The sequence below is a fragment of the Streptopelia decaocto genome (assembly GCF_964273445.1).
Source record: "Streptopelia decaocto genome assembly, chromosome: 6".
NCBI classification, from domain to species: domain Eukaryota; kingdom Metazoa; phylum Chordata; class Aves; order Columbiformes; family Columbidae; genus Streptopelia; species Streptopelia decaocto.
Genome location: NC_138660.1, coordinates 16,430,568 through 16,450,502, shown reverse-complemented (window position 1 = coordinate 16,450,502; position 19,935 = coordinate 16,430,568). Strand labels below are relative to the sequence as shown.

Below are 19,935 nucleotides of genomic sequence, written 5' to 3'. Positions count from 1 at the left end.
CGTAAGTGTTCAAGGCAACCATTATGCTACACTTCTGCAAGAGTGGAAGACCAGATATAGTTTGGTTCTCCTCTGTACTTGTAGCTTCACTTTCTTCCCCTGTCATAAAAAGGGGGGATAGGAAAGGGAGGCAAAATCTCACTCTTGGCTGTCTTTCCAGTGCAGACTGGTCAGCACAAGAAGTTCACCACACTGCTCACCACAGGCGTCTTGCCAGAACTCACACCACTCCATCTCTATAAAGCAAAGGACTTCTCACCACACCCCCAGTTATACAGCACATGGAGCACCCCCAAGACCCCACACTCCTCTCTGCAGGCAGCACCAGGCTGCCCTGGGCTCTCCTGGGGAGCCACACAGACTGGGACCACAAGGTACATGTCTAATTCAGCTGCATCATGCAACATGGGGGAACAAGACTAAGGACCCATGTTCTCACTGACACGCTGCCTTCAGGAAATTATTTCTGTCTGAAAACTAAGACACTTTTGGAACTATAATCAACACACCTTAGAACTGTCATCTACTACTGGTTCTAAAGCTAGCTTAAGCACTTGTTTAAAGACAGCAAAAAACTTAAGGGGGTTGGAGAGGTCTTTTGTTAAGCAGCCCATCATGCAAAAGAAAAGATAAGGAAGGGGTGAAAGGCAAGAACCCTCCCTTCCCCACCTAGAAGGGAACATGAAGATGCCCCGAAAAAAAGAAAATAAATATGGCTGAAGCAAATTTCTCCTCCTTATAGGAAGGCAAGCAAATTAATACTGTTGACCAGTGGTCTAGCACTACCACAACATACAAATCTCCGACATGGAAAACATTAAACTATGAAGCTAATACAAATATTAGCATTTACTAGCGGCTGAATTCTACTAGTCTGGAAGTGGAAAGAATTAAGTCAAATTAGACAAACTTTGCTTACTAGCTCCACTTCCAATTGTCCTGTGGAAGAGCTGCGACATCCGAGGACCAAGAGGGCCAAACAGGTGAGGAGGAAGACCCCTAGCCTCTAATAGAGCTAAAAGCAAACAGAGGATAACAGCCATTGTCAAAGCTTCTACACATATTTTTAAAAATTTAAATTCCACGATGCTATAATTTTAAGACTACTAGAACGTTGACACTTCAAGAAAGATGAGTTAGGATTAGATGACTGCAGCTACCTCAATTTCCAGAAAACATCAAAAAGATGACACCTTTAGGGAGCAAATAACTCATTTTTTGTGCATCAGAGCATTAAGGCCCTTTAAGAAGTCACCCACTACGTTTCCAGAACGATACATTTCACAGAAGAAATCTGGTCTACTACATTGTTGGAAGTCTAGATCTAGAATGCCAGATATATCAGACTAATTTCAAATATTAACTCAATCTACATAAGATAATTTAATCTTTTCACATTTTCAGGAACTGAGTGGCACTACTAAACTAAGACAATGACACTGAAAAGTCAGGTTCACAGATTTATTTGTTGATGAGCAGAAGAGGAAAAAATTCTGCTAGTTATGAGGTTTTTGGTTTTGTTTTTCAACACTTTCAATCGTCTTCAGCTAGACTAAGTGGGTGATTCTAATGGTGACTACAGCTGATCAATACAATAACAATTAATAGTAAAAAACAATTTAGCTCAATATTCCTAATGCATACCTATGCTTACTGAGGACTGTAAGCAAGTCAACTGGTAGTGACACAGCACTCATTTCCACATTAAATATTCAGATTAATCAAAACCAGACATTTGTAAGGGAGACCTTGATCTCAAAACTCCTTGCAATATAGTGGCAAAATCAATAAAACAGTTGTAGGACATGCAAACTGAGTTTCTACCTGTCTGTACTCTCCAGTTTTGAGACCTGAATCCTTTAGCCCAAGCACAAAAGCAAGCATTTTAAGAACATTTAGATTTTGTTTGGTCAAAGCTCACAGCAACATGGGTATCAAGCACAAAAAATGTCATCCAGAAGCAGGCAGAGTAACAGCAGGCCTAACCTGGCCTGTCAACTGAAACATTCTCGCAAAAACCTATTTTCATATTTGAGCTTACACACTTAATAGGACTGAGTTCTCAATTCTCTCCCCACATGCGCTCCTGAAAAATCATCAATAGTAGTGTATTACACACCATATAAATAAGTGAGGACACTGTACCACCCCCTCCAGACATTACTTCCAAATTCATGCATCTTTAGTGAATTAAAGCTTGTAACTCCATATTTCAGAACTACAGTAAGCAAAGCAACACATTCACAGACGGAGAAACAAAATACAGCCTTCTGACTACATATAATACAGAATTTGGATAGGTATGGCTATTTAAAGGCTGCAATCAACAAAAAACTGTCAATTAATAACAATTGTTGTACCTTGTAGTCTTCCCATCTCGGAATCATCTGATTCACTTTCTCCAGAGGTTGTCATACCTACAGCCCCAGCAACAGAACTAGAAGCTAAAGAAATGAAACAGATTAATGCAAGTTAAAATGCCTTTAAAATGACAAAATTCACATCAATTCAACCATCAAGAAGCGTCTACCATCAGAAGAGTGCTCCGCATTTAATACTGCCACCATACTTATGTACCACTGTCATTCTAAACAAACCAGCATGCAAGTCTAATACTTTCCAGAAGCTGAAGAGAGTCTATCAACACAGGATAATGAAAAAAAATAAATATAGCTAGATCAGCAAATGAACTTTCAAGACATATTTACCTATATCCTTAGTAAATTTATGATTTTCTTAATTGAGTGTTATGCTGCACTTTGTTCCCCTTAATTTTGACTTTTTGTACTGATGTAAAATCTAGCTGTAAGCAGAGAACACCGAGATTTTCTACAATCCAGTGTAATTGCTGGAAAGCTCCTTTTGAACTTACTACTGATTAGGACCAGATGATAAAATTAAGTACTATTTAATAAGACTATGCAAGTAAGACTATTTGACTTGGTTACAAATTTCTCCAGTACAGACACGCTTGCCATTTCAACAGAAAATCTGTAGAATATTTATGAGTAGTTACAAAAGAGCCTTTACAGGTAAATGCTTGCCTTCCGTATTCTGAACAGTTTGGTGTGTTTTCAGTTTGCAGTACAATAATTTATGTAGCATCAGCTGAAGGTACATTTTTCTAAAAATAAAAAAGGTAGATGCCTGAAAACCAAAGTCTACTTTACTGGACACAGTCTGGAGACTGAAAAAAGCATAACTGAAATACATACCAGATATCCAAGAGATCAGATCAAAAAATAAAGGTCCCTCTCATTCAAAAACCTTCCAGTACTATTACCAGCTGTACCAGCTTAAATAATAATTTCTCCCCAGAACTTAATCCATTTAACTCTTTTTAAATGCAAAGAAGTTTCTATCAGCAACTACACTAGAAATGTGTCAGTTAGAATTTCTTCTCACCTGCAGCTCCCTGAGGAGCCTCATCTGTACGTGCAGCTGAAGAGTTAACTCCATCCTGGTTGTTATCAGGATCAGCCATTTTCTCCTGTCGGCGAGCTTCAGCTGCTCCTCTTTTGCCCAGGCCAGAGCCTCGCCGACTAAAGATTCAAAAAGCAAAGTTTCAGACCTTATGAACTAAGGCAAAAGATTTATTAATGTGAAACTACTCAAAACCACAAAAAAAATTACGTAGATCACTACCACAAATTTGCACAAACTAACAGATTTGCGTAAGAATCAGTCTTCACAAAATTACCCAACTCTTCTTCACCATCTTTGCCCCACACCATGGTGGTGATTTGTTTATACTAATGCACTACAGGTATGTCCTTACATTATACCCTTCAAGACAAGGCAGTTTTAAAATACAATGGTCAAAATGACCAAGATTAAAGTAACTGTTAGTTACAAATCACATACACATTTGAGAAGTTCAGTGACAGAGTAACCCTCCTTAAAGGAAGTTCTGAACTACTGAAAGCACAAGGAGAACTGTGATGTTTAACTTGGTTTTCCATGCCAGCACATGTCTGAGGGCATGAGCCTTTTTAAATTTGTTTTTTTAAACACTACTATCATCGCCACTACACATATATATGCCTACAAAAAGTCAAATTCAAATGTACACTTCACAACAGCATCAGACTTCAGAAGCTTCTTTCTTAATGACACAGAAGAGCAAAAATAAATTGTGCTGGAACTACATGTAGTTTAGGCATCAGAAAAAATAAAGCTTGTTCAGGGTTCCTAAGTCTAGCTTCAGAGTACATGCAACCACAGAATTTTTGTGCATCACAGGATATATTTACTCTCCCCTCCCATTTAATCTACCAGGTGTTTAAAACTATTAATTCAGAACTAATTCTACCCTGCATCAGAAGGTATATCAAGTACTGAGATGTTTGTAATATTGTTCAGATGCAGCTGCTGACAACCTGACTCAGCTCAGCAACTTACACTATTAAAACAGACTCCTGTGTGGTACCATGAAGTCTATTTTTCAAAATAGTCACCTATTTTATTATTCATTATGAACAATAGTTTAGTACTCTCTCAGTGTTTAGTATCTTTTTAAACAACATCTCCCTAAGGAAAGGATTACTTAAACTTGTAATATTGGCTCTGGGTGTTTATTCCACTCCACCCCTACAGCTGAGGGATTATTGAAGGTCTGTGACAAATTCTATGTGCTGCCCACGACACTGGTGCACAAAGTAACCCAGCAGGCCTGAAAAGTTATACCTACTTTTACAATAGCAAAGATAGAGGCCAGTTTTCATGCATGAAAGTGACAATATCAACCCACTGCAGTAACTACGTTTCACTATCTTCAGTTTTACCTGGTGCTAGCACAGGAGCCCGTGGTCTTTTGCCGTGTGCTCCGCCGCAAACTGGGGAGCTCAGCAGGTGGTGATTCACTGCGCTTCTTTGTAGATTTTCTTAGACCTATGTCATATGTAAAGAGAATTGAGACTAAATCAGTCTTCAAATACACAGCAGTTCTACAAAGATATGAAACATCTGTGTACAGGAAACTTCTATGTAGAACAACTTCTACAGATGAACCACAATAAGCCCACATCAGTTTTTACTCACCTTACACTGAACTGCTACACCAGTAAAAGAAAGGTTCAGATATTTGCTTACACTCATTAATTTAAGTAACACTAAACTTCAACCTGTTACCTAGATACCTTTTCCTAACCTACACACTACAGTTATAGAAGAGCTTTTAAGTCCTTCTCTCGCTAAACAGATATGACATCATGGGATACAAGTTTATTATTTCCCTATGTTGGTATTCTAGACACTTAAATGAATATGCTTTAGCTTTAAAGAAACTACTTTGGCAGGGAGGGCAGTGGTGGTTGCATGTTCTCCCCCAACCTCTAAGTAAATCTGTGCAGCATAAACTTGATCATCTTCACTAGCTGAATCATAAATTTTAGAAAGCTTCATTCGCCTTGGTATGGCTTAAGAATAACTGCCTTAAATAAAAACCATGCTCCCCTCCAGGAGTCAAGCACTGCCCGTTTTGAGATCTGTCATATATTTGTGCTTCTATTTTTCAGCTATATCCCTTCAGCCCTTATCACTATCATAAGGTCTTCCTTAAGGCAAATACCAAGCATATCTTCACAGCTTTGAAAAAGGAATTCTCCAGCTTTTAGTTTAGAAGTATTTGCATTGTTGAAGACTGATCCAACCAATATTAATTTGCTCTAGGTTATGAAGCCATTGTTCTGATGACACATCCCACCACAGAAGCAGGAAACTCTTGAACACACAAAACCCCCATGCAATACAGCATTCTCAGATGATGAGCAAGCTTACCATCAGGCTGATATATTCCACAACAGCTTCCAAACCAGAAGGGTGATAATTAGTATCAAAAACTAAAAATCCTTATCAGACCCAGCTTTACATTTCTGTCCTGTCCTCCCTCAATCATAAGAGATCCCCCATAACATTCAATTTTGACATACTATCACTAGAACAGATGTAAATAGCCTTGAAAATATGAGAAAGATCACTGCTCCCTCTTCCAGCAACAAAGCAGAAATAAAACATATTTAAATATGCAATGTTTTTGAGCACGATGCCTAGCAAACTGGCTCCTGTCTATTTCCTTAATCCTAAAACATTCCAAGAATGCTGAGTTGTGGTACTAATGGATGAAACGCTAAATATGCAGCTTCAGACTGGCTATTTAACAGAAAAGGGAAAGTGATCTGAAAAACTATTACTGACCTGGTCAATCATCTGCCTTTTCAGACACTATACTGTATTTGACCCAAGAACATGATGCTGCACACAGTTAAGTTCCACGCAGTGGAAGGTTAACCTGATATTTGTGTATTTACCACACCCCAGCTTACTGACTCAAGAAATTTGGCAGTCTTAAGAAAACAAGGTTCTGCAGAAACTTGAGTTTTCAGATGGTCTGTATATATAGAACAAAATATGTAACTTTTTCAAATAGGCAAAAAAACAGAGTGGCATTTTTACTACATATGCTTTCACACCAAGAATTTATGCTGAAGTTGCTACAACAGAAATACACAATGACTCCAGCCCTATTTCATACAGGAAGACACAGCCAAGGGGGAGGAAGAGTTTGCTATAAAGATACAAAAGAGTTTAACACAGTTGTAGCTGTGGCATGGGATCCTGCTATCTAAGCTCTAAGTACTAGAAGTGCACAGATCCAACAAAACTCCTGATAGCTGGTTATATTTCACCATAGAAAATGCATGCCTTAACTGGCACTAGGTATAGCACTGTATCACTCCACAGATAAAAGGCGTTTACCACTCTGAGTTCATATTACATATATGGAAAAGTAGGCTATTAAGTACCTATAACAATACAGTAAAATTCTAAGTGAGACATACTTTTGCTTTACACGTGGAACAGTTAATCATTCTGTTACAGGGGAGTTCACTGGAAAAAATATGCATTTTAGTTCTTCGTGTCAGCACACCACTTACTACTACAAATCTATGGGTACACATTTTCAAGCAGTCAGACCTAAAACTTAGTAACTTCACATCCCCTTAGCAACAGGCTATCAATGAGACACCATACATCCACCATAAGTGAAGTAACATTGACTTCATCTGCATCAAAACAGGATTTGTGCTAAAGGCAAAGTTTTCACACAACAGCAGAGTCAGCCTAACAGCTTGCTGTGCTTTAACAGTGTGGTACACGCACTCATGGCTCACTGTCCCCAAACCAAGCCCTAGATGCACAAAGGACACAACTGATACACTTTCTTGTCCCATTAGTATTGTGACAGTTTGGTGAGCTGAGCTTGTTTAACATGGGTCAGATGAGCACAGATACTACAAAGCAGCAGGGCAATGAAGTTATGAAATGGGTTGTCCTTTTTCCATAAGAGGTATTAAATTAGCTGAATTATCTTAGTTGGAGGGTTTAGAGAATGTAAAGAGTTACACAGTTACGACTGGGTAGATAAGCAGCAGAATAAACCACAGCCTGAGCATCCAGAATAGTTGAGTTCATTTTCTCCTACTGCTCAGGAAGAACCTTCTACTTGTCAGATCTTTTTGCATGTTTCTCTTTTCCTAAATCTTTATTTCTCTACCTCTGATGTATCTACCAGGACACATATGATCTTCCACCTCCCTCTATGAACTCCATATCTGAAAAGGAACCATAAAATAGTTGGAATAGTCCACTCCCCTGAAGTGAGCAGGGACATCTTGAACTAGATCACATTGCTCAGAGCCTCGTCCAGCCAGGAAGCAATAAGATAATTCTCAGAGCTTGTTCCCTTCCTGTTGTTCAATGCCACTCTCAACCCTTAAAGTCTGTTTTTTAAGAAGGCTTCTTAAAAAACCAATCCTACCACCTGCATTTCTTGCAAATCCTTTGAGTCCTCCCAACAATACAAGCTCCAGAGTGCTAATTTCTTTGGCACAGGACTGAGCCTTCTTCCTCTCACTCACATTGTTGTCAAAACTTGATCTCCTCAACGTACTGCCAGCATGGCCTCCCGACTGAGAGTTAGGAGTTGCAGGAGACAGGCTAACAGCCCCAAGCCTGTACTGGCAAATAGGGCACAACCAGCATTCAGAGATGGGATTAGACTCTGACTGCCTGATGAAGGAAATGTACAGAGCTGTCATCAACAGATCTGCTTCAGAGAGCTAGTAAAAATTATAAAGAGATGGACCTTCAACAAACCAAAAGAAAACTGGGTTTAAACAGTTCCTATTCAGCAACTGCAAAAACTTCGGATGTAATATTTAAAAAAAAAAGCAGAGGCATAAGTTTCCTTATGGCAAACAGATATATATTGCTTATGCCTTGACATCACCCTGTTTGCATACCAAACACTCACTCTAATGACTCTGAAGGAAAACAGACCCAAACAGGCTAAACCTGAAACGGTGCAGCATTAATAGAAATAATACAAAAATACCTTAAGAACATCTTCACATTTAAGTGTGTTTACTGGTCAGCTTTTTTTTTTTTAAAGGCATTTTTTGTTGCATGAAAGAAAGAGTTCTGAATGTAGCTGTACTGCATTCACTTCAAGACTGAGTGTATTACCCAAGCCAATACAAAGTTAGTCAAACTATCACAGTCTATAACCTGGAAAGCCCTTTATTTGCAGTTCAGAAAGACTGTCAGCAGAGATTTACTTGTTCAGGCTGGAAGTTTAGACTTCAGATTGGTTCCTGTGTTGGGCTGCTCTCCTCCTCCCACAACAAAGACAGCATGAAAATAGCTGAGCAGGGGAAAGCAAGACAACCTCCTGTCACTCTAAGACTCCACTATTCCCTTTCGTCTGTACCAACCCAGACATCTCCAGCCCTTGATTACAGCTTCACACAGCCCATCACCACAACTAAACCAAGTATCTCCAAGCTAGTCATCTTATTTCCTCAATCCCAAATCCACAACTCTAAGGCTCTAATGACCATCATGCAGACAGCACTGTCACACACAACCCCAAATAAACTGATTCAGAGTTCTTTTCAGTTTCTTTTCTCCCTCACCTCTGCCAAATCCCTTGAAGCCAGGATTTATATACCAATCACACTCCTTGTTCACCTTCATGTGGCTTTTCAGCATTTCCCAATAAAATCTCCAGCACCCCAAATCTTAATGCACTAGGTAGAGGCTTCTCAGAGGCAACCACACTAAGCTACCCTGCTCTCAGCACAGTCTCAGCCTCCACTGCCAGCTTCTTCATAGCTAAGGGACACAGGACACTACACAATGGGCAGCAGATATTTCCCTAATAACAGAGACATAATTAAGCTTGGTTTTATATTGTTACATAATCAGTGAAATGACCCGATTCACAATATTTAAAAGACCCTACAAAATGTAGGGCCTGAAAGGGACATGAAAATAGTCAAAAGAAGAAAACAAAAAAATTTTCCCTTCCCCCATCCCATCAATAAATATTTAGCTATGAAAATAAAGGTGAAATACTTTACTCTAGCCTGTTTTTTTTCTTCCAACAAATACTATAGCTGTTATTCAGTGATGTCACTGCTCAATTACAAATTGCCACATAGCTGAAGACTCTGAAAGCCACCTTGTCTGCATTTAACACCTATTAATTATCCAGTGAGGAGTGGACAAGAAACCTCAGGGTATTCCTCTCCAATACGCGAAGAACTTCTGCAAGGATGACAACCATGTCTCTCCTCATTCTTCTCTTCAGCAGAGTAAGCCAGCTCAGCTCTTCTAGTTTGGCCTTCAACAGATCACAACTACTAATAATTTTTCTTGTACTTCCTAAACTGTCATACCCAGCAGTGAATGGCACCACACTTATACAGACATGCTAACTGTATGTTAGCCAGAATCACCTCTGCTCTGCTCCCACTTTTCTTCCTAGAACCATTCCCATCAATTTTCATGAAGTTTTTGCAGCTTCTTATAGTTATGTTTGCATGTTTAGTTTTTATCTCCCACTAGTTCTACAAGCCCTATTTCAAACTTCTTCAAACATCTGTTTCATATTATACCCCCATGTAACCCTACTGAGTTTTAGCTTTCGCTTTCTATACAAGATTACTGTGACTCCTAAGGACATGTTTCCATGCAGAGGGGTGTCCCACCTTAATAATTTAATCTATATCACTGTTGGCCTTAATGTTTTATAAAACTTTAGAAATATTAATATTTGTGTGAAAAATCACCTGCTTCTGCTCCCTCATCCTCTAAGGGCACTAGCTTGCTGCAGAAAGTAAAGTAGAACTTACCCATTCTTCCTTAAAAACCTACCCTGGAAGTTTTGGTTTTTTTTTTTACTATTTTCTTGACACTTCTCAGCATTATCTAAAACACATTTTGTTAAAATATTTCAAATTTGCCCCAATATTTTCAAGTTAGTGAAGCTGTATGACAAAAGTTATTTTCTTTTTTTTAAGAAAGGGCTAAGCTAACAATAGTTACTATTGATCCCAATATCACTTCAATCTGTTGTCAGAGGTCTAACGCACTATTTGAAAGGCTGAAACTATTTGAAAATATCAGAGAGTCTTATACTTTTCTTCTATTCTAGATTGAGCTCTTACTGTTTGACATTCAGTATAATCACTTACTCTGACCAATGGCATTCCATATAAGCACCACCAGAAAAAGTTCTGCTGTAATCCACAGTAAAATAAAGAGGCAATTAGACATTTCAGACTTCCTAGTATCACCTGTTGGTACTTCACCCCTGTCCCCCTCAAACTGGGACACCATCTAAAGAAAGTAACTTTAACCTCTATTTGGAGTCTAGAAATGTCTCTCACCATACTGTGTGCCCCTTACCAGTGACTTTCTATACATACACACAGTACAGGCCATGCCAGCTTGGTTTTGTGACATATACTTGAATGTCGTAGTTCAACTTAGGTTTATCTTTTCGCAAAACATGACTTGCAGGTCATGGAAGAGCTCAAGCTAGTCAAGCTTGCTTTCTCAGTACATTCCTTGGCAGGACGGTGTAGGCTCACATTCTTAATGCTGTTTTTCAAGCTACTCAACACCTGCACTACCCCCCTTACATTATGCTATTCTATTCTTCCTCTCCTCACTCCTGGCTTAAGTTTTGTAAATTGTCACATAAATTACTCCCTGCTTCACGTTCGGGTTGTTGGAGGTAAATTCTTTCTCTATTCCTTTTCTTTCTTGCTACAAAGTTGCCTGTAACAAGGATAGACTTAGCTAAGAACTTGTTGGTCAGTCCCATTCTTGCCGGATTCTTACCCACTTCCCCCTCATTCCAGCCTGTGCAAATTCAGAGTTTTTACCCTGAAATTTGTCATCTAGTAAGTGTTGAACTGTGAAGCAGGTACATAAAACCTTGCTAAAAAGAAACTATTCTCCCCTTTCCCAATGCCATTCTTCCTCAATCAGGTTAGGTCATTGCGGAATCAATACTCCAGTCATGCAAGTTATCCAAAACAAGCCTGTTAGGTCAATTAAATCTATTTCGATTATACAGGAAGAGATCCAGTCGCTCTTATTTATTTCACATATTTCCTGCATTAGTACTGGCTGTGGACCTGCCCGAGGTGGGACAGGCTGTTTCTCGTCACATCTAGAGAAGGCAACAACACCAAGCAAGCTTAGGGATCCAACTGCTTAAATCAAGTTTTAGAGAATACATGCTTTTAGTAAATCATATAGTACAAAAAGGTAGAAAAAGGGATTTTAAAAAGCACCTGCTCAAGGCAGAGCTACAAGCATTTCTGCACATTAGCAAGCAGGTGCTCTGCTGGGAGAAGACTGCCTATGTTTCTTGGTGACAATGTCCAGGAACAGTACCTGCTATTCAAATTCAGGACCAGAGAGGATGTATTTTTTAGGAACGCTTTAAATGATAAAGTAACTAACATCCCAGGCACTAAATACACTAGGTTTAAAATATTACTGTTCTTAAAGTAACAGAGATTCTCACAATAAGGAAAAATTACAGAAGTGGACTTGAAACGAGAAACCATCTTGTTTCCATCTTGTTGAAACCACCTTGTCAAAACATACCATCTACTTGTTTTCTAGCATTTATCATTCTCACTTCAGGATAGAAAGCTTAAAAAAAAAACCAAAGCAAATCTGATAGGAGGAATATAATCATGAGTTTTACCACAACATCCAACTATTTTGCATATATTTCATTTTTCAAATCAATTTGCAAGACAGAGAAGTTATAGAACATTGCTTGTACTTAAAGCGTTTGCTTTAGCTGTAAATAGTTTCAGCCACAACTTTACTTAAAAGCTCAGCAGAACACACTAAAAGTTAATTTCTCTAAGAAGATCTCAAGAAGCCTGAAGACAACAGAAGAATTTGTTTAAAAGACTTGATTTTAACACATATATGGCTTATTGTTCCACAAAAAAACAACTTACTTGCTAGCTTAGCCTGTAGTCCTGAAGGTCCAGGTTTTGATGTCTCAGACTTGGAAGAGCCTGGTAGAGACAGTTTTGTTTTAGGGAGACTGACTTTTGGGCTGAATCGAGCAGCCCAGTCAAACTTTGAAGAGCCACTGGTTTTACTTGGTTCTTTGTCCCTGCTACTCCTTCTCGGACTGGGGCTGGATGCAGAACGGGAACGTCTAGCCTTATTCTGGTCCTTTCCCTGTTTCACTCTGGCACCCTGAGGAACAGTAGAAGAAGCAGATGCAACAGCAGAAGAGGAGGAGGATGTAGAAGCTGAAGAAGAAGAATCAGTGATGGTGCTACACCCAGCTTTGGCTGAGGTCACCGATTTTGAAGCCAGCTTGGAGAGTTTTGCTGACTTCTCTTCAGCGCCAGTTGATTCAACTGCTGAACCACTCTTTATACAAGACAGATTCTCTGTCCTTTTCCTTTTCTGACTTCGGGAGCTACCAACAGCTCCACCCTTTCTGGTGTGAGCCTTGCTTGTTGATGGCAATTGTGTAGACTTCGGCTGTTCTTGGTCTAAGTGTCTTCTCTTAGACTTAGTATGTGGCTTGTTGCTTTCCAAGGAAGGTTCAGTATTTTGAAGTGCTTTGGGTTTTTTAGCAGAGCTAGGAGAATTGGTCCTCCGGTAATCTGGACTAGCGCTGCGTTTAACTCCTCGAGAATTGTCTTTCTTAAGCACTTGCCCCGTTTTTTGCTTTTCTGAAGTATTGACTCTCTCTGGATCTTCTTGTGGTATTAAAAGAGCAGATGAACTACAGCCTCTGTAGAAGTAAGCAAGAACAGCATTAGTGTTGAACTCTAGAAACCTCACAGTTGCAACAGTTTCGCAATATAAATGTCAGCATTCTCTAATAATAAAAGAAACCACAGGTAAGAAACACTGTTGATTGTTAAGTTTATATGGAAACAAGAAAAAAAACCCATGCTTGTATGAGAACAGTCTTACTGCAAATCTTTACTAGCATGAAAACTTAAAATGAATTGCAAAATAAAAGCACAATACACTGTTTTAAAGAGGAAGATATGAGGTAACTTGGATAGATTATACTTTCTTTTTTTTAAATAGATGTCAAACTGATTGAAAAGAAAAAAAAAAATCAGGCCATGAAGTTATCATCGCAATGTCTGAGAATGTAAGTTCCACAAGAGAGAAGGAGCGTTCAGTAATGCATAACTAGTCTTAACTGGATTCTAGTTCAAGAAAAGCTCTTAATGAACAGTTTCTCATCAGTCTTGAAATTGAGGTAGTAAATCACACGCAAAAATGACAAAAAACTGTGTATATAGCAGACATGTATGAAGAGCAGACAAAGCATGGCCAAGATTATTACCCTGAACACAGGCATACTTCAGATTATTACATATTTCGATTAATATTGGACATTGCTCACAACTCCTTGGGCAATCTTCCCCCAACACGAAGCAGGAAAGAAGGAGAAAGACCTTGCAAGTATTCCAGGACTAGTTATGCAGAAATCATTTCCTCCCCATCACTGATGGAAAGCTCTTAGTTGGTGAATTAGGAAAACAAAACAAACAGAATGTGAAACACTGAAATATATCCACTGAATGCAGTACCTAGATTAGTTGAATCTATTAGTCATACTCTTACAAGAACTCTGTGTAACTAGATATATCATACATAGTTGTGAAGATCAGATAACACTTGTTAACAAATGAATACAAAGTACAATTACCTTTTAGAAAAGTGTCCCTTGGACTGCTCAGAAGTAGTATTAGACTGCACTTTGGGTGTCTTTGAAATAGATTTTCTACTCTCAGGAGGGCTATGTGCCTTATGTTTTGCCTGCCCTAAATGTGACCTGTCAGCAGAAAGTCAAAACAGAAAGCTATCAGGATTCCAAGATACAGATACAAACCTGTAGGTGGCATTATTATTTATTTTTGGACCATTTACAAGTATTAGTTTACAGCTTCAAACCTTTCCATATCAACCCCTAACATTAAAGCAATATTTCAAAAGAATCACCTGGTATGGTTACAAATCACCACCAGTGTAACTGTTTCGTAAAGCACACAATTATTTAGTCATTTTAAATGAATTAAACATCATCTCACACCCGAGCTGTGCAGATAAATTCAAATCTTTCTGCTGTGCAAGATTACTGAATTATTCACTTAAGCATTACGCCAACACAGTTAAGACACAAGACTAGAGCACCTGTCAAAGACCTCTTCTCAGAAACAGATATATACTCTCAAACCTCAAGATTCCGTGTATTAAGATTTTATCCAGTTATGAGTGTTTACAAGTTCATCTCTTTGCTCTTCAGTTTAAGAAAAGCAAATGCTCAGAAAGAGAATATAACTAGTTCCACTTGGTAGGAAAGCTCAACCCAGACAGTTTTTAGCTACAGTTCCACCAATTGAAAGGATTGAGAGCTGTCTGGTAACAGCTGAAGTAAGAGGAATGAAGAAATGCATGCTACCCAGGCAGGCAGGCAGATGAGACAGGAAACCTGTCACAGCAGAGAAAGGAATGAGTTTCTCATGGATAAGCTACAAGAGGTCTTCCAAGTAGCATTCAGCTGCTTGCATAAAATGGTTTCTTGTACTAACTCTGCCTGGAGGACAAAGATTGTACTATACCACCAATAAAATTTAAGTCTTAAGTTACATCTTCACATATTCCACTACTTTTTTCAAAACCAATGAGAATTACCATCTGCAAGACTCAGAAGAGACAGTTCATCAGCATTTACAACAGTATAGTATAAATAATTGCTAAGGCAAGGAACATCAATTGTACTTCCCTGGACAAAACACACTTCTGACTCAGCTGTCACCAGGAAAATTCTACTGATCACATCCGACATATACAGAAACCCCAAGCACCACCAACCTTTTTGATACTTCAAACTAGCCTAGTACTAATGCTAGAAAAAGCAACATTTCAAAGGTAAAGCACTGCTGACTGCATGCTTATATACTATTAACCTAGACTATCTAGCCCTTTGAATTAAGCTACACAAGCATCTTTGAATCATATAGGAGAAGTGGAGAAACGCAGATTTCAGATTTAAGTGTCCTGCTCTAAGCCATGAGCCCAAACCCAACCCATGACCCCAAACTCAAAGTTTAGGTGAAAAGAGTAAATGGCAGAGGTAGAAGAGTTCCACAGGCTTTAAAAGAGCTTTTTCCAACCAGCAGCCAGAAATCTACTAGCAAAGGCAGAGCTAAGCCTGCTATTGGCCACAAAGGTTCAGGATCCTCTTAAGGATTTCAACACAAACATAAACCTTAGTAGGAAAAAAATTACGAAGTCTAATCATGTAAGTGATAACTACATCATAATTTGCTTAGAGTCAAAATGGTAAAACTTCAGTAATATGAGTGTTTTTCTTGATAACCCTCCTTCCTCCGTTTTCTTCCGAAGTATTCTCATTTAGTCAGTTAAACAGACAAATGCACCTAGGCAGCATATATTCAGAACATTTTCTGTGGTTCATATTTCTAAGAGCGTAACAGTCTGAAAAGATTAAATTAACAGCATCTTCTCTATACTCTAGTAATTTGTTTTTATTTCTCATACTTAAAAAAAAAATAATTTTTACTATCAAAAGCAAATGAAGTAAAACAGATCTTTAGCTCACAATAGCAAACTTTATCAAGATAAACTTGGAAATGTTTCACCTAAGTGTTTAGATTTTCCTTTGCCCAACAAAAGATTAAGGCGTGAAATTTAATTTTCCCCTTGAAATGTTTTCATTATGGGAGTAACTAAAGTTATTACATAATTTACACTTGGCAGGAATCTCATTTTTTATGTAAGCTAACTGATCGGGTTCATTTATTCTGAAGTATATTTTAAAAGGTTATTTTCATTTAAAGATTTTTGTTTTGCTTTAATTAGAAGCAGATTCAACATAGTGTTCTAAGTATTCACAGAACACAAATAATTGAAGATCTTTTCAACTAAAACATGGCTAAAGCAATACATCAAAATATCAAGTATTTCAGTCACGCACTGAAAAGTTTCCACTTGTTCCAAGCTTACCGCCTTGCACCTTTAAGCCCTTCATGTTCTTACAAATTTTACAAACATAATTTCATATTAATGTTCAATTTATGTGGACCAGTAAAGCTAAAACCATATCCTAGGGATGGTGAATACTGTATTGTGCGGAATATTTGCATTTGCTTTATTTACTTCATCCATCAAACTATCAGTAGAAATAACACTCATAGCCAGAGGAGAAATGTTACACTAGAACATAACAAGAGGGGAGGCAAAACTGATGAGGACTTTTTTTTTATTTTACTTTTAAAGTCCTACTGTGCTCTCACTTCCCGTTCTTTGAGTTTAATCATTCACCTTGCACGTGTTACAAACAGAAAGTACACAAGACAATAGCAACTGTACATGCAGTAGCGTGTCAGTTAAAAGGAACATAAAATTAACTCCCCTTATACGATGGCAAGTAGAATGACAACTTGGAGAGACTGCAGGATTAAATTAAAAGAAATTTAACCATACATCAACTAACAAGTATCATTGTCCCAGTTTATATTCAGTTTGCAATAGCTTGCTTAAGGTCTTGTTAAAAGTTAACTTACATACAAAGGTAGTCAGAACAGTCTGATGAGCTAGAAACAAAAAAGGTAATGCTTGGAGAACTAAGTGCATGGGCAGCTGGAAGATTTGATTGTTGTTAAAGGCTGTAAGCTACCTGTACTTTTGCCCATAATTCAAGGCTTTTAAATTATAACTTCCTCAGTTACAAGACCTTTATTCTTTTTGATTGAAGTATGATTCATTTAAAAGCTTCATCTAAACAAATATTCTAGCAACAACTATTTTGAGACACTAAATTCCTCATTAATGACAAAAAGACATAAGGTATTTATGAGCTTGTGTTTCTCCATATCCATTTGCAGGGGCAAGCTTAGGAAGACTTTTGCTGCACCTTCAAGTGTTGCTTTTATTTAGTTTGTCTGCTTGGGGTTTTTTGTGAGCTTTGTTGTTAAAGACCATTTCATAACCCACTCCAAGGCTTCACTCAACTGGGCAAAGCTGTCTGCTGCTACACATTCTAATCCCCAGGTAGACACTCAGTTTAGAGTAACACACATACAGAAGTTGACAAGTGAGCCACCATCTAGTTTGCAGTGTTTCTGTAAACTGCCTCCTGGAAACTGCCAGCCTTTCCCCTCTTCTTAGCAAAACCAAAATAAAGAACCAACTAGAACCTGTCCTCAAAGAGTTACCCTGTGCATATACAAAAAACCCCCACACAAAATGATACACACAACATACCTTTTGAACTTAGTTAACAAACAAAGTGTTTCATCTAAGTCATGCTCCTCAGCAGATGAGTGAGATATTAAATGCTTCCAAATATGAAGTCTAAAAAACTAAACACCATTTTACTTCTGTCAAAAGTGAGAATAAAAAAAGGCAATAGCACAGATGAAATAAGCTGTGTAAAAAAACCCCTACTTTCCCTCCTCAGAAACAGTCCACCTGTTGTCCCCACCAATTCAAACGTTAAGTTTAGTTTTTACACAAGTCTTGGGGCAAGATGTTAACAGTTAATATATTATCGAGACTGGTACGAAACCAAATCCTGTTCAGAACAGAAGCAGTATAACTGACAAAAGCACTCTTTTTTGCTTTAGTATTTTAAAAAAGTCAGTGTTAAATGTTTTCCAGATTCTGCTTATCCCATGTTCTCTATGCAGCTAACAAGGATCTCTTCACCTCCAATCCCAAATGCATAAGATCATGTATATATTATAGTCTGAAAACTTAAAATTTCTATAAAGTGTCATACTTTCATACACAGCATAGCAGTCATTTATGTCTAATTGCTATCCTACTTAAACACTGCTGTTCCTAAAGATTTCAGAATAGTGACAATATGCAGATTAAAAAATAAGTGCCACTGTCATTTCATGCCACTAAAAAATTAAACATTTTTGCAGCACTAGTAAATAGGTCTAGTACATAGCACCACTTCCATTACTCCATACCAATATATTGAAGCGTTGCTTACAACTGAAAGGAACAGGCAACTGTACCACTTTGTGAAAATATCTTATTGTGTGCCTCACTTCCAAATTGCTCCCATTCAAAGTAACTACTATGGCATCACTGGGAACTTAAGCCACAAGGGCACAATTCTTCACCACACAGGGAAAAAGTGCTCTCAATGATGCATCTGCTTCCCACTCCTCTTGGGTTTACTGCTGCAATGGGAAGCATCAATATCATTATTGCTTCCTTACAAACCTGCAAAGAGTCACCCTTCAATGGAAAGTGCTGGAAGAGATAGTTCAGTAAGGCCAGTAAGAACTATATCCATAACACCAGAAAGTCATCCAAAGCACAAAACCTTTTCAACATCACTACTGACAACAGAAAGTGAAAAAACATTAGTCTAACTTCACCAAGGCTAATTTGGCTCTGTGCATACATGGAGGGGAGGACAGTTCACCAGTTTATACACCTGTTTGCAAACACATATCACTTGCTTCTTTTAGAGTTAAAAGCACACCACGTAAATACTAAGGTTACTTCCAGTTTGTGCCACAGGCATCTTTCTACACAGTCTATGAGCCTAGCACCATTTGGATTTTTTCTTTGTTTGCTTGGTTTGAGGTTTTGTTTATTTTGTTGTTTGGGGGTTTTTGGTTGTTTGTTTTAAACAAATGTAACTTAAAAAATATCAAACACTTAAAGCTCATATCAAGTTACTGTGTTGAGTATGAAATTGCTGGTAAAACTCCAGCAAAAAACAAAGGCTTCCTCCATTCAGTTTGACTGCAAGTATTGATGTTATTAGGATGACATCAAACAGGCCCACTCTAGAAGAAAATGTGTTTGCATTGTTGCTTCCAGGTTAAGACAAATCTGCCAGTATTAGATGCCATGTTTTACATATTAGACCAGAGAGGAGTTTGGAATTCCCCAAGTCTTCATACAAGTGAACAGTAGCCATTCAGCAAGTTAAACCAGTAAAGTTTTATTAAAATACCTTTAAGCTGCAAAAGGGCCAAAGACTATAGAAAGACATGCATAGCATTTCACCTTGGAAGTGCTATTCTCCAGCCTCTCCTTTCTAACACCTTCCTCAACTGAAGTCTGTTCAAGGGTTCACTCCAGTCAGAGCACAAGAGAGGCTATTACAAAGCTGTTTGGCTATACTACCAATGTTATACAACCACCCACGTTACATTAGCAGACTGTACTAAGTCTGAAATTACAGTACAAGCGACAAACTGCACAAACTCTCCAAGTTTTGTATTTTCAAAATGCGTGCACCTTAGCCACAAGAAAGCTTTAAGAAAAACAGCTGCTGCATTTCCAGCATTTAGAAAGCTATTTATACAATGCACAAAGGTAATCAAGTACACAAGTTCAGACAGTATTGAAACTTGTCCTTGCTCAAAGGGCTATGATCGCGTATCTATGACCAAAGTGAAGTAATCTTCTCCAGCACTTCAAAAGGTGTGGCCCTTAAGTTTGCTTATAAACTTTGTGGCTAATTTTAGGCATGAAGCAAGAACCTCCTACAGGCTCACATTAATGCTTAATTCCTTG

The 19,935-nt window shown here is 38.2% G+C and overlaps 1 protein-coding gene across 8 annotated transcripts in view; it reads right to left on the bottom strand.

Annotated features, from left to right (window-relative positions):
- Positions 1–19,935, bottom strand: part of TRIP12 (thyroid hormone receptor interactor 12) — a 76,621-nt gene that overhangs the window by 28,431 nt on the left and 28,255 nt on the right. For 5 of the 8 annotated variants that reach the window (XM_082054919.1, XM_082054923.1, XM_082054921.1 and 2 more), the window contains exons 3-8: positions 14,069–14,194; positions 12,336–13,132; positions 4,785–4,890; positions 3,406–3,542; positions 2,361–2,444; positions 920–1,015 (exon numbers count right to left, since the gene is read on the bottom strand). In XM_082054919.1, coding sequence (XP_081911045.1) covers positions 920–1,015; positions 2,361–2,444; positions 3,406–3,542; positions 4,785–4,890; positions 12,336–13,132; positions 14,069–14,194 — 1,346 coding nt within the window. The remainder of the gene's footprint in view (positions 1–919; positions 1,016–2,360; positions 2,445–3,405; positions 3,543–4,784; positions 4,891–12,335; positions 13,133–14,068; positions 14,195–19,935) is intronic. The other 3 variants (XM_082054925.1, XM_082054926.1, XM_082054924.1) reach the window with 2 other exon arrangements.